At 44.0% G+C, this 14,586-nt stretch overlaps 1 protein-coding gene across 4 annotated transcripts in view; it reads right to left on the bottom strand.

Moving 5' to 3' along the window:
- Positions 1-14,586, bottom strand: part of RRBP1 (ribosome binding protein 1) — a 263,651-nt gene that overhangs the window by 53,960 nt on the left and 195,105 nt on the right. For all 4 annotated transcript variants that reach the window (XM_029594481.1, XM_029594479.1, XM_029594480.1 and 1 more), the window contains exon 9: positions 8,992-9,179. In XM_029594481.1, coding sequence (XP_029450341.1) covers positions 8,992-9,179 — 188 coding nt within the window. The remainder of the gene's footprint in view (positions 1-8,991; positions 9,180-14,586) is intronic.

Here is a 14,586-nt window from a genome sequence, read left to right as displayed (position 1 = left end):
CTCACTGGCACATGCTGTCTGACTCTCACACACACAGGCTCTCTCTCACTCCCACATGCTGTCTTGCTCAAGCATAGGCTCTCACCGTCACACGCTGTCTCTCTCACAAACACAGAGGCTCTCACATGCTGTCTCTGCAAACATTCAGATCCTCACTCCCACACACAATCTCTCAACTCATCTCATACACGCACGCACACACCCTCTACCGACCCTCAGCCTCTCTCTCACCTCTGGGCCTCCTCTTTGCGGGTCGCCGCAGGATGGGCTCTGCAGCGGCCCTGAACTTCTCGGGCCTCTTCCTCGGCCCTGCAACCGGGCCTCTTCCTCTTCTTGGGCCACTGCGACTTGGGATTCGCAGCAGCCCGCGGCGGCTCCTCTTCTGCACGCGCTGATGCTCTTTCTCCTTCCTGCCCACGCGGCTCCGGCAACGTTTACTTCCGGGGCCGCACTGGCAGGAAGGAGAAAGAGCATCAGCGCATTTGAACGCGATCTTTTTCTTTGGGCAAGGAGGCTCAGGGGCCGCATGAGCCTCCTTGCGCCCGGGGGCATCGGCTCCCCTCGGGATACCACTGCAGGCCTCCTCTTCGCGGGTCGCCACAGGATGGGCTCTGCAGCGGCCCTGAACTTCTCGGGCCGCGGCAGCCCTGCTACCGGGCATCTTCCTCTTCCTCTTCTTGGGCCGCTACGACTTGGGATTCGCAGCAGCCCGCGGCGGCTCCTCTTCTGCACGCGCTGGTGCTCTTTCTCCTTCCTGCCCACGCGGCTCCGGCAACGTTTACTTCGGGGCCGCACAGGCAGTTAGGAGAAAGAGCATCAGTGCATTTGAACGCGATCTTTTTCTTCGGGCAAGAAGGCTCAGCGGCCACATGAGCCTCCTTGCGCCCGGGGGCATTGGCTCCCCTAGGGATACCACTGCTCGCGTCTGCCCCTAATACTTTAGAAACTTAATTTTTTTTAAAAAATGACGTCACAGGATTGACCGGCCCACCGGGGGAAGCCCGATCCCCCGATAGGTCAATCCGCCCCTGTTTACAAGGGATGGCTTACTTTCGGGGGAAGTCTTATATTTAAGAATTCGGCAAAATCTCTACTAGGTCTTATTTTTGGGGGATGTCTTATTTTCGGGGAAACACGGTAGAAGGACTAGGGGGCACTCCATGAAGTTAGCAAGTAGCACATTTAAGACTAATCGGAGAAAATTCTTTTTCACTCACTGCACAATTAAGCTCTGGAATTTGTTGCCAGGGGATCTGGTTAGTGCAGATAGTATAGCTGGGTTTAAAAAAGGTTTGGATAAGTTCTTGGAGGAGAAGTCCATTAACGGTTATTAATCAAGTTTACTTAGGGAATAGCCACTGCTATTAATTGCATCAGTATTCACTATGCACCAACTAACCTCTTTCCCTTTATGAAGTTATTCTATAACACCCACTTATTCAAGGGAAATCCTTGCTTGGTGGTTTTTTGTACGGTAGCTATATTCAAGGATAACTACTTTTTATGTTGGAGGTCAGTTGTAAAGCATTGCATTTGATTTTATTTGTTCAAGAAACATTTTTACACTGTGAACCCGGACCGGACACAGTAGATTTTTCTCCCGCAGTCCCTGAAGCAGGCAAGCAGTGCTGAAACATGGCCAATGTCGGGCAGGCGAATCCGAACCCATAAGAAGCAACGAGGGTGGCAGCCTAAATAAGTATATGAGAAGAAAAATTAATGATTGGGTCGGATAAGCAACCAGGGAGAAGGGATAATATAAGTACAAATAAAAAAGAAAAAGAAAAAAGAGAATAAAAGAAGAATGAATATAAAGTGTGAATAATAAAGAGTAATATACGGGGCTAGTAAGAGGGATAACTAAAAAGTGGTTATCCTTGAATATAGCTACCGTACAAAAAAAAAGGGGCAGGCGAATCCGAACCCATAAGAAGCAACAAGGGCGGCAGCCTAGATAAGTATATGAGAAGAAAAATTAATGATTGGGTCGGATAAGCAACCAGGGAGAAGGGATAATAAAAGAAAAAGATAATAAAAGAAAAAGAAAAAAAGAGAATAAAAGAAAAAAAGAAGAATGAATATAAAGTGTGAATAGTAAAGAGTAATATACGGGGCTAGTAAGAGGGATAACTAAAAAGTGGTTATCCTTGAATATAGCTACCGTACAAAAAAACCACCGAGCAAAGATTAATTGCATCAGTAGCATGGGATCTTCCTAGTGTTTGGGTACTTGCCAGGTTCTTGTAGCCTGGTTTGGCCTCTGTTGGAAACAGGATGCTGGGCTCCATGGACCCTTGGTCTGACCCAGCATGGCAATTTCTTATGTTCTTAACCTGTACTGGGATCACTGCTTTTTAACAAACTTATAAATGACCAGGAAATGGGAAAGAGTGAGGTGATCAAATTTGTAGATGACACAAAATTATTCAAAGTTGTTAAATCACAAGAATATTGAAAGAAAATTGTAAGAGGACCTAGCAAGACTGAGAGACTCAGCATCCAAAAGTAAAATTGGTTTTTACCTGCTAATTTTCGTTCCTGTAGTACCATGGATTAGTCCAGACACCTGGATTCATCTCCCCCTATCAGCAGATGGAGATAGAGGAAAAAACTTCGCTGACACTGTAACCAACCGTGTCACCTGCATTTCGTCAGTATCTATCTATATCAAAGCAGATAATAGCAGAAAATATGGAACCATTAAACAATTAAAAAGAACATGGAATGCAACAGCACGCAAGCCTTCTGGAACTGGACGACCCCATGTAATATACACGGAAGAAATAGCCTCCTTCAACCATCGTGCAATAGAAGCTTTAGAAGTCTTGGAGCCTCTATTAGGACCACTCCACAGCACAAAGAGGTGATTTGACCTCCTAAAGTCATTGGTAATCTCGAGGTAATGCAATAAAGCTCTCCGAACATCTAGACGTTTGAGCTCCCTTGCATTAGAATCCGATGCCGGTAAGTTAGGAAAGCCAGAAGTTCCACTGACTGAATGACATGGAATGCTGAAACCACCTTTGGTAAAAAGGAAGATACCATCCATAAAGAAACTTAGGATTCTGAAATCTGAAGGAAAGGATCTTGACAAGATAACGTCTGTAACTCAGAAATTCTTCTAGCCGAACAAATGGCGAGGAGCAAAATTACATTAAGTGTCAAATCCTTTAACTTAGCCCTTCGGAGCAGCTTGAAGGGAGGTTCAGACAGAGCTTTAAGAACTAGATTCCAGGACAGACAAGATTTCCGAACTGGAGGTTGAAGATTCCTCGTATCTCTAAGAAAACGAACCATGTCTGAATAAGACGAAATAGAGGAACCTTCAATTTTGCCATGGAGAGAGCCCAGTGCTGCTACCTGCGCGTTAAAAGAACTAAGAGATAAGCTCTTGGTGAAGCCATCCTGTAAGAAAGATAATATTTCAGGAATTAAGGCCCCAAGAGGGTGAATTCTCCTGACGGAACACCAGGACTCAAAAATCTTCCATACCCGAACATAAGAGAGATTAGTAGACTTCCTTCTAGACTGTAACAATGTGGTGAATACCCAGTCTGGGTAACCTTTCCTTTTCAAACGCCTCCTTTCAAAAGCCATGCCGCTAGACAAAAGTGAGCAGCCTAGTCGAAAAATATAGTACCCTGTCGAAGAAGACGTGTAAGGTGGCCGAAGCGAAGTGGCTGTCCACCGCCAGGTTGACCAGATCTGCAAACCACGGATGCCGAGACCACTTCGGAGCCATCAGAATCACCTCTCCGCAATGCTTTTCTATGCGACATAGAACCTTGCCTACCAGTGGCCATGGAGGAAAAAACATATAGTAGAACTCCCTGAGGCCATGGTAGAACCAGAGCGTCGACCCCTTCGGCCCCGTACTATCTTCGGCGACTGAAGAATCGGAAGGTCTTGGCATTCCGAGACTCAAACCAGACAATTCCGTAGTAACGGCAGAAACTCCTTCAAGGCCAAGCGAACCGCCCTGGTCTCTAGACGGTTGATAGACCACACAGACTGTATTATGGACCAGGATCCCTGAACCGAATGGGATTGACAAACTGCTCCCTATCCAGAGAGACTGGCATTGGTAGTAACCACTATTCAATCGGGAACTTTGAGGTCCACTCCCTGACTGAGATTGGAAGTCTGAAGCCACCATGACAGACTGTCTCTCGGCAAACCCTCGAGTGGTAAGTGGATATGATATTCTTCTGATACTGGCTTCCAGTGGGACAACAATGCTGTCTGTAGTGGTCTCATGAGAAAACGCCCAGGAAACCAAGTCCAGCATGGAGGCCATTAAGCTGAGTACCTGTAAGTAGTCCCAGACCCTGGGTACCTGCAACCGCAAAAAACAGTGGATCTGGGCCTGAAGTTTTAAGATTCGATCTTGAGAGAGAAAGACTCTGCCTATAAGAGTATCGAACCGAGCTCCTAAATACCCCAAAGTTTGTGTTGGTGATAGCTGACTTTTGTCATGATTCACTACCCAACCAAGGGACTATAGAACTTTGAGAACTCGATAAACCGACTTGCGGCATAGAGACTCTGATCAACCAATCATCCAAATATGGGTGAACTAGAATACCCTCCTTTCGAAGAAAGGCTACCACCACCACCATCACCTTGGTGAAAGTCCACGGAGCCGTGGCGAGACCAAACGGAAGAGCCTGAAACTGAAAATGTTGACCCAGAATCATGAAGCGGAGAAAACGCTGAGAGTCCTGATGAATGGGAATATGTAGATAAGCCTCCATGAGATACAAGGAAGCCAGGAATTCTCCTTTGCATACAGCCACTATGAACGACCTGAGGGTTTCCATCCTGAAGCATGGCACCTTGAGTTTTGCATTGACCTTCTTTAAATAGAGTATCAGCCGAAACGAGCTCTCCTTTTTGGGGACCAGAAAATAAATGAAGTATCTCCCCTGACGGAGCTCCGCTCTGGGAACTGGTACTATTGCACTTAACCGACATAACTGGTCTAGAGTCAATTGTACCGCCACCCGCTTGACCGGATAGCTGCATGGGGAAAATAGAAAAAGTTCCCGTACGGGTTGAGCAAATTCAAAAACGTAACTGTTTCTTATCACATTAAGAACCCACTGGTCCTGAGTGATCTTGGCCCACTCATCATAAAAGTGCCATAAGCGACCTCCTATAATAGGAACGACACAGTGGACCAGACTGGCATCATTGGGTAGACTTACCTCCTCCCGAGGAGCCACCAGAGGATCCCCTAAAGGACCCCCTGGCTCCACGAAAGGATTGTCTCCATGCTTGCCCCCGCAAAAAATATTGTCTCTGCGGTCCCAGCATACCACGGGTAGCCCGCGATCTTCTGTCAGACCGAAAACGAGACCTTGATTGAAAAAATCTCTTACCCTTAGGTTTATCCTCGGGTAACCTGAGGACTTTATTGTCTCCAAGAGACTGGATCAGCTGCTCTAGATCCTCGCCAAACAAGAACTTACCTTTGAAAGGCAAGGATGCTAATTCTGCCTTAGAGGAAATATCCGCCGCCCAATTGTGAAGCCAAAGCAACCTTCGGGCGGCTACAGCTGATGCCATTACTCTGAAGGAAGTATACACCAAATCATAAAGGGCATCCACACCGTAAGCCACAGCTGCTTCCACATGCTCAGCCGTATCCGCGTCCACACCTGATTGAGACAAATTACCTTGAAGCTGCTGTACCCACCAGAGACAAGCAAGCTGCAAGAAACTTGAACAAAGCGCTGCACACAAACCCAGGGATGCCACCTCAAAAATCCTTTTAAGGTCTAACTCCATATTACGATCTTGTACATCTTTTAAAGTGGCCGAACCAATAACCGGAATCGTGGTGCGCTTAGTCACAGCAGACATCGCCACATCTACTTTTGGCAGAGAAAGAAATTCTAAATCCTGTTCTGGTAGAGGATAACGTTTCCCCATGGCTCTGCCAACCTTTAAACCAGAATCAGGAGTCCCCCATTCCTCGTCTACTAACTTCCTAACCAATTTGTGGTAAGGGAAAGAAGTTGGAGGATCTCAGATGGCACCTAGTACCGGGTCCTTGCCATCCAAATCCTAGTTCTCCTGAGGCATTTTAACTCCAACAACCTGGTAAGTCAAGGGAAGCAAAACCTCCACCTCTTCCCTTTTAAAAAGGCAGACCACATTAGGATCCTCCGCTTCATGAATAAAAGAGACCGGGTCATCCCTTTGACCCACATCCTCAGTAGCCGGAATAACCAGAGCCACCAGGGGAGCTTGGCCAGACGCCGAACCAGTACCACCAGGAGCTATGATAGCATCCTCAAGATCAACTGCCCCAGCTGCATTACCCTGCGGGCGAAAAATCAAGCCCAGAGCTGAGGGAACCCTTATTCCGGGCATAGGAGACCTCCTGGGACCGCCCAAAGGACCCTCAGTGGGCTGGACTGGTGGAATCTGCGGCTGTGTAGTCCCCCAAGCTGCTTTCTGTCTGGCCATATAGGCATCATGAAGTAACAAAACAAAATCTGTGGAGAAAAGCCTCCCTGCACCAAAACCAGCATGGTCTGGTTGAAAAACAGGCAAACCAGAGCTTTCCTCCCTTTCTAGCCCTCCCTGCCCATTCCCCAACCCGGAACAGGTCGGAGACAGAGATGGAGAACCCTCCCCCACCCCCACCCCCGGTGATGCGGGAACTGCTGCGGCAAAATCTAAAATGGCCACCGTTCCCGAGCTGGCCGGGTGAGGTAAAAAGTTGCAGCCGGTCCAAAAGACAACGATACTCGACGCTGTTTAGCGGGAGAAGGAGCCACAAACGAACCCTCCCCACCGTCGGCACAGTTAGCACATAACTCCAACCTATTAAGCCAGGAAGAATCAGAGCTGCATGAACCGCATGCCCTGCCGCGAGCCATAAGGTAGAGATAAAATGAAAATCCTTTCTCTGAAGGTACTCACCACGACAGAAGAAAAGGTCCCTCAAACAAACAGCCAGAGCCCCACAAAAAGCTCCAACCTAAGGGGAGGAAGTTGCTCGCATGTAAAGCAGTGCTCCGATGCAAACACAGTTTTTCATTTTTGTTTTGTTTTTTTTAATTAGCTTTAGTTAAAAAATGAACAACCTGCTCTGAAAAATAGGCAAAAATAGCCAAACCTTCTTGTAAAAAAGGTATTGTAAAGAGCCTGCAGCCGCCTCAGCAGCCTCGTGAAGGGAGGGATCTGGACAACTAGATTTACACCTCACAGGCACCCAGACCAAGCACACACAAGGGTACCAACCCCCGGCTCGGCCGCCTCAACCGGACAGGGAAGAACCCTAAGGATTCTAAAAAAATAAAAGAAACCCCAGGGAGGAAGGCTCAAAAGAAAAAAATGAGCTGAAAAAAATTAGTCAAACAGCCTCTGCCATCTGCTGGAGACAGAGAAATACTGACGAACTGCAGGTGGCACAGTTGCTTAGATATGGTGTCAGCAAGGTTTTTTTCTCTTTCTCTATCTGCTAATAGGGGGAGATGAACCCAGGTGTCTGGACATACAGGGAATGGCAGATGTAATTTCATGTGGACAAATGCAAAGTGATGCACCCAGGGAAGAGCAACCCAAATTATATCTATTTATTTATTTATTTATTTATTTATTTATTTAAGGGTTTTTTATATACCGAGGCACGTTTTACAAAACATCACCTCGGTTCACAGTGTAACGTAACTTAGCAACAAGCTTTACAATAGTAACATTAACAGGGAGAGGGTTAACAAGGGCAGGAGCTGATAATACAAGGATTATATACAAATGTACATGCTAGTTTTAATAAGAGAGACAAAGCAATCAGGCTAAATAGCAGGGGATTGTAAAAAAGGGAAGGGGAGGAAGAGGAGTCTATCTACAGAGGGTGGGGGTAGGGAGAGGATAGAAAGGGCAAAGGTCAGATGGACGGTCATATCACATCTTACAATACAAGGTTCCACATTAGGAGTCACTACCCAGAAAAAGGATCTAGGTGTCATCATGGATAATATGTTGAAATCCTCTGCTCGGTGTGTGGTGGCACCAGTGGCCAAGGCAGAAAACAGAACATTGGGAATTAATAGGAATGGAATAGAGAAGAAAACAGAGAATATCATAATGCCTCCGTATTATTCCATAGTGCGACCGCACCTTGAGTATTGTGTGCAGTTCTAGTCACTGCATCTCAAAAAAGGTATAGCAGAATTAGAAATGGTACAGAGAAGAGCAACCAAAATAATAAAGAGGATGTAATGATTCCCTTCGGAGAGAAGGCCAAAGAGGTTAGAACTGTTCAGCTTGGAGAAGAGATGGTTGAGGGGAGATATGATAGAGGTCTATATAAGACTGAGTAGATTGGAAGGGGTAAACACGAATCCGTTGTTTACGCTTTCAAACAGTACAGAGAGTAGAGGACACACAATATAATTACTAGGTAGTTTTACTCAACACATAATTAAGCTCTCGAATGCCAATGCCAGAAGATGTAATAAAAGATGTTAGTGTGGCTGGGTTTAAAAAAAAGTTTGAAAACCTTCCTATAGGAGAAGTCCATATATCATTAAGTTGAACTTGGGGAAATCCACTTCTTATCCTTGGGATAAGCAGCCTGGAATCCTATCTGTCTTTTGGGACCTGGATTGGACACTATTGGAAACAGGATTCTGGGCTTGATGGACCTTTAGTCTGATCCAGTAGGGCAAATCTTATGTTCTTAACCATATGTTCAGACATAGAACCTCCCTCTCAGCAAAACACACACATGCACAATTGCACATAGCCTCCCTCCTTCTACATCTCAGCCATTCATGCATACAACATCCCTTTCTCATTTACAGAAACAGAGATGCTCATGTAGTATACCATGAAATATTTAAATTATAAAATGCTATCATTTTTGACAAGCATTTCATCAGATATTCAACTGTTTGGATCATGATGCATGTCTAGCTAAAAGAAATACAGTAAATTGTAAAGAAATTGAAAAGATTAACAGTTTCCATTCCTGACCTGCAGTTCTTCAGCTTTTTCAGCGTCTTTGCTCTGGCCTGCTTCCAGTAGGGCCTCAATCGATTTAACTCTCTCTGCAAATTGCCGGTTTTCGGCACTGGCCTCCTCCAACTTTTCTTTGAGATTGATCAGATCTTCAGATTTCTGCTTAACCTCTGCTTCAGAGGACATCAGTTTAGTCTGCAGATCTATATGAAAGGCAAAGCATAAAAGATTTTTTTTTTAAAATGATAAATAAGTTTCTAAGAATTCTTTGAGGGAAACACAGGTCCCTGTTCCAAGTCCATTTCCTGTACTCCTTTATATTAAAGCAATTTTCAAAGTGATTTATCCAGTAAAGCCTGAAAACTGCCCAGCCACAATGGGGGGAGGGGTCTTTTTTTAAACGCATTGAGAGGAGGCGATCCTAAGGGCATGTTTATCTCAGAGAAGGAAACATATGTGTGTAGGCAGCATTTTCAGATCTACATGCATGCTTTACCAGCACAATTCCACCCCACAAAAAGCAGGTGCAAGTGATCGCAGTATTTTGTACCCGTGGCAATTTTCAAAGAAATGTATGCATCTGCTTTCACTGGGAGACTTGGCGAAAAGCCTGCCAGTAAAGGATACACACCGGCTTTGTTCCAATGCAGACAGTTTGAAAACTGCCCCCTCTATTAGTAGGGATTGAAAATATTAAGGGAGTAATTTTATAACAGCTGGTAAATATGCTCATACATTACACCTATTTTCAAAGCAGACTTATGTGCGCAAGTCCCCTCTGAAAATTATCGCGCAAATTTGCCCCCACACAAATATACCTGCTATTATGTGTGCAGAAAATTTTCAGGAAATGTTATGATCCTACTTTTGAAAATGCAAAAGTACGCGGGCATGTGCTAGCCCTTCTCCAATTCTACCCCATGGGGACGCCTCCACTCAATCCAGCTGAACTTACACGCATATGAGACATACTCCTGTAAGCTGATCTGCATATCAGGAGTGCAATCGCATGACAGGCCTTTAAGAATTACCTTCCCTACAATGAAACTAAAGCAGGCCCAGATTTAGGACAGGCAATATAGGCAATTGCCAAGTGTGTCAATTGTTTAAGGTAACAAACACCCAGGCCAAAGAGGAGTTCAACTGTGCCAAGCAGGAGCCTCCTCCTGTCCATTTCATTGGCACTCTGGGACTATGGAAGGGGGTGGGGCTAGATGGACCTTACCCACTATCTGATTTCCAGGGTCTCCCATCTTCCATTCTCCAATCCTGCCTAAACCCAGCCCTGAACTGAAGTCTTACTGGTTAATCCTTGTAATACTTAATAGCAGCTGCCAGGACAGAAAAAAGTGAATTGGGCCATGGCTGATTTCTGTTCTTCCTCCTAGCTGTCTGTGTGGCTCCCATGGCCAATCCTATGTTGAGGCTGTCTGGGCAACTACTGGCCAGCTGAAGGAGCATATGGGCATTTGGGCACTTTGGGGGAATGAGGGTGGGAGGGAGGTCCTCAACAGCTCCTTCCCCTTAACATTTAAATGGTTATCTGCTTAAATTTCAGTAGTTTAAATGCTTTTTTTTTTTTTTTTTTTGCAGGTTCAATTTGTATTTTAAACAATGTTTACATCCCTAATTATTAGAGGCCAATAAAATGTACAGTTTATTTTTAAATACCTCAATGGAAGGTGCCTCAGTCTAATCTAAATTATTGCAGAGTCTGATCAGCATATAATATATCACTGAGTAGTTTTAAGTTTATGATTTCTGGTTCTTGCAGTTTCATCTGTCTTGAACAATCACAAACATGCTGTATATCCTTTAGTGGCTGTCTTAGATGGCTATTTACCCGTGGTATTGGGATTTTAAAAATTGCCCACCCTATAGTTCACAATAAGAGGGAGGGGGAAACAATGTTTGGAGCCACTAGGAGAGCCCCGAGAGCATCAAGGAGTGCATTAATATCCCAATGCTCCTGGGGAAAGTTAAGCCCACCTCTTCAGTGGAGCTAACTGTAGATCAAATAATGTGGCTTCCGAATTCGGTTTGCCAGTATTGAGGTGATTTGCAAGCAGATCAGGCCCTTACCTTGTGCTTTTTTCACCATGCTTTTTTGGAAGGTGGGGGGTTTGGGAAGATAACATATGGTATTTCAAATACCCCACATTATTGCTGCACTAAGACATTTACCGTGCTGTAAACCCGTAATGCAGCTTAGTAAATGATCCCCGTAGATTGTAAACCCTCTGGGGATAGAGAAATATCTGCTGTACCTGAATGTCGTTCACTGTGAGCTACCAATGAAAAGGTGTGAACTAAATACAAAATAAACTACATACATATCTGTATCTATAACTATATACATACATGTGTGTGTACAATTATACATACAAAGGGCCTTTTTTCTGATGGTACTTCATGGTATTTAATACCAGCATCTATGTTTTTAACCTTGAATCGAGCCCTGGGAAATTACAGAAAGGGAAGGGCTGGATTAGGGAACAGGGATGCTCTATTCTGCTCCAGGCTGTTCAGTGTGGCCAATAGAGTTGGGGCACCAGCTCTGTATGTCATGACCGAGCATAAATTAGAACAGCACCAGAACCGAGTTAATTGTCCATACTAGTAATCATTATTATTACTGTAATGTTAATTATTTATTTGTTTGTTTGTTTGTTTGTTTGTTTTTATATATCGACATTCGATCGAGATATCACGTCGGTTTTCAGAAAAACTGTTAGGTCAAATAAGACATAGGCTTATTTCTTACAAAACAACTTAGTAATAGTATGAACATTATGGTGTAACTATAACTAATATTATTAGCACAATTGTTTATTTGAGGTCTATGTTCAAAAACCATTTAGATGGATAATGTTGTAGTTAAAAAAGGTGAAAAGAAGGCAAAATGATTACCGGCATGGTTAAAAGGGGAGGTGAAAAGTTATTTTAGCCAAAAGATCTTCATTCAAAAATTGGAAGAAGGATCCAATAGAAGAAAATAGGATAATGGATAAGTGTTGGCAAGTTAAATGTAAGACATTGGTAAGACAGGCTAAGAGAGAATTTGAAAAGAAGTTGGACGTAGAGGCAAAAACAGTAAAAACATTTTTAAATATGTCTGAAGCAGAAAGCCTGTGACGGAGTCAGTTGGACCGTTAGATGATCGAGGGGTTAAAGGGGCATTTAGAGAAGATAAGGCCATCGCGGAAATATTAAATGATTTCTTTGCTTAGGAGTTTACTGAAGAGGATGTTGGGGAGATACCAGTACTGAAGAAGGTTTTCAAGGGAAATGATTCAGATGGACTGAACCAAATCATGGTGAACTTAGAAGATGTGGTAGGACTGATTGACAAACTGAAGAGTAGTAAATCACCTGGACCGGATGGTACACACCCCAGAGTTCTGAAGGAACTAAAAAATGAAATTTCAGACCTACTAGTAAAAATCTGTAACCTATCATTAAAATCATCCATTGCACCTGAAGACTGGAGGATAGCTAATGAAACCCCAATATTTAAAAAGGGCTCCAGGGGTGATCCGGGAAACTATAGACCAGTTAGCCTGACTTCAGTGCCAGGAAAAATAGTGGAACGTGTTCTAAACATCAAAATCACAGAACATATAGAAAGACATGGTTTAATGGAACAATGTCAGCATGGCTTTACCCAAGGCAAGTCTTGCCTCACAAATCTGCTTCACTTTTTTGAAGGAGTTAATAAACATGTGGATAAAGGTGAACCAGTAGATATAGTGTACTTGGATTTTCAGAAGGCATTTGACAAAGTTCCTCATGAGAGGCTTCTAGGAAAAGTAAAAAGTCATGGGATAGGTGGCGATATCCTTTCGTGGATTACAAACTGGCTAAGACAGGAAACAGAGAGTAGGATTAAATGGACAATTTTCTCAGTGGAAGGAAGTGGGCAGTGGAGTGCCTCAGGGCTCTGTATTGGGGCCCTTACTTTTCAATATATTTATAAATGATCTGGAAAAAAATACGAGTGAGGTAATCAAATTTGCACATGATACAAAATTGTTCAGAGTAGTTAAATCACAAGCAGATTGTGATAAATTGCAGGAAGACCATGTGAGACTGGAAAATTGGGCATCGGAATGGCAGATGAAATTTCATGTGGATAAGTCTAAGGTGATGCATATAGGGAAAAATAACCCATGCTATAGTTACACAATGTTAGGTTCCATATTAGGTGCTACCACCCAAGAAAGAGATCTAGGCGTCATAGTGGATAACACATTGAAATCGTCAGTTCAATGTGCTGCGGCAGTCAAAAAAGCAAACAGAATGTTGGGAATTATTAGAAAGGGAATGGTGGGGGAGCCATTTGGAGGAGAGACGCGCAGAGAGATCTGTAGCGCGTCTGAAGCTGAACGGCCTAGAGGGACGCTTGACGGAGGATCGCCGACCAGCCCCTGCTCACCTGATGACATCATCCGCTGCCTCTATTTAAACCGGAGGACAGCGGCGCGCAGCCGCCAGCTCGCCGAAGCCGTGCGCCAAAGGGGCGCGCCCCTGGGAGCGTTTTTTCCTCTTTCACTTCATTGAGAGCTTTTTCGGGAATTGAATTTCGGATGGGAAAAAAACGGAAGGTGAGGATGGCGGTTTCCACCCCAGCGCGAGGAGATATAACCGGTCCAATGGATCAACACCTCATAAGGAGGGTAAGTCAATCCATTAGGGAGGATATCCCGGACATCTCCTTCTCCTCAGGGGCATCCGCTAGTCCCGCCACTGACCAGTCCCCCAATGTTTCCCTCGGCAAGGAGGGGGTCAGCAAGAATTCTGACCCCTCAAATACGGCACCAATATCGCCAGAAGCCAGAGGGCAGTCACCAGGTATGCAGGAAGGGACTTCTGTTTATAATGAGAGGGTAATGTTACCGATAGGTAACTTGACTGAAATAGATGGTGATACAGAACCCCCGGACAATATTACTTTGGTTGACGTGTGGAGGGTGGTCACCAAAATGGAAAGAATGCTTTCTCTTTCCATGACTCATTCCACCAACTTGGAATTGAAAACTAGGAAAAGCTTGGAGGACCATAATAAAAGAATCTTACAACTGGAAACTTCTAGAGAATCAAGTAGTATTCAGATGGCTACATTACAATCTACAAGTACTGTATTTATGAAGGACTCTTTAATGATTTTTAAAAAATTGGAGGGTCTGGAAAATACAATAAGGAAAAAAAAATTTAAGGTTCCTGAATTTTCCCTGTATAAGACTATTGTCTGCTCAAGAATTATTTAAAAGATATGTGACAGAAATTTTGGGAATAGCTAAAGAGTTGGTTATATCAAAGATGTATTATCTACCAGTTAAAAAGAGAGATATAGCGAGTTCTGAAGGTGGGATAGATATATTGGTACCAGCTAGTCCCAATTTAACTGACTTTCTAGAATCATCAAATGATGATATCCAAACAAGGGCTACATTATTAGTAACGTTTAGTCTGGAGAGCGAAAAAAATCTGGTTCTCGAGAATTATTTTAGAAATAAAGAAACTATGTATTGTGGTCAGAAAATACAAGTATTTCCAGATGTTTCCAAGGACACCCAACTGAGGAGGAAACAGTTTTTGAATTTGAGACTG

This window comes from Rhinatrema bivittatum, chromosome 3 (genome assembly GCF_901001135.1).
Source record: "Rhinatrema bivittatum chromosome 3, aRhiBiv1.1, whole genome shotgun sequence".
In the NCBI taxonomy this organism is placed as follows: Eukaryota; Metazoa; Chordata; class Amphibia; order Gymnophiona; family Rhinatrematidae; genus Rhinatrema; species Rhinatrema bivittatum.
This window is presented reverse-complemented; position numbering and strand designations above follow the sequence as displayed.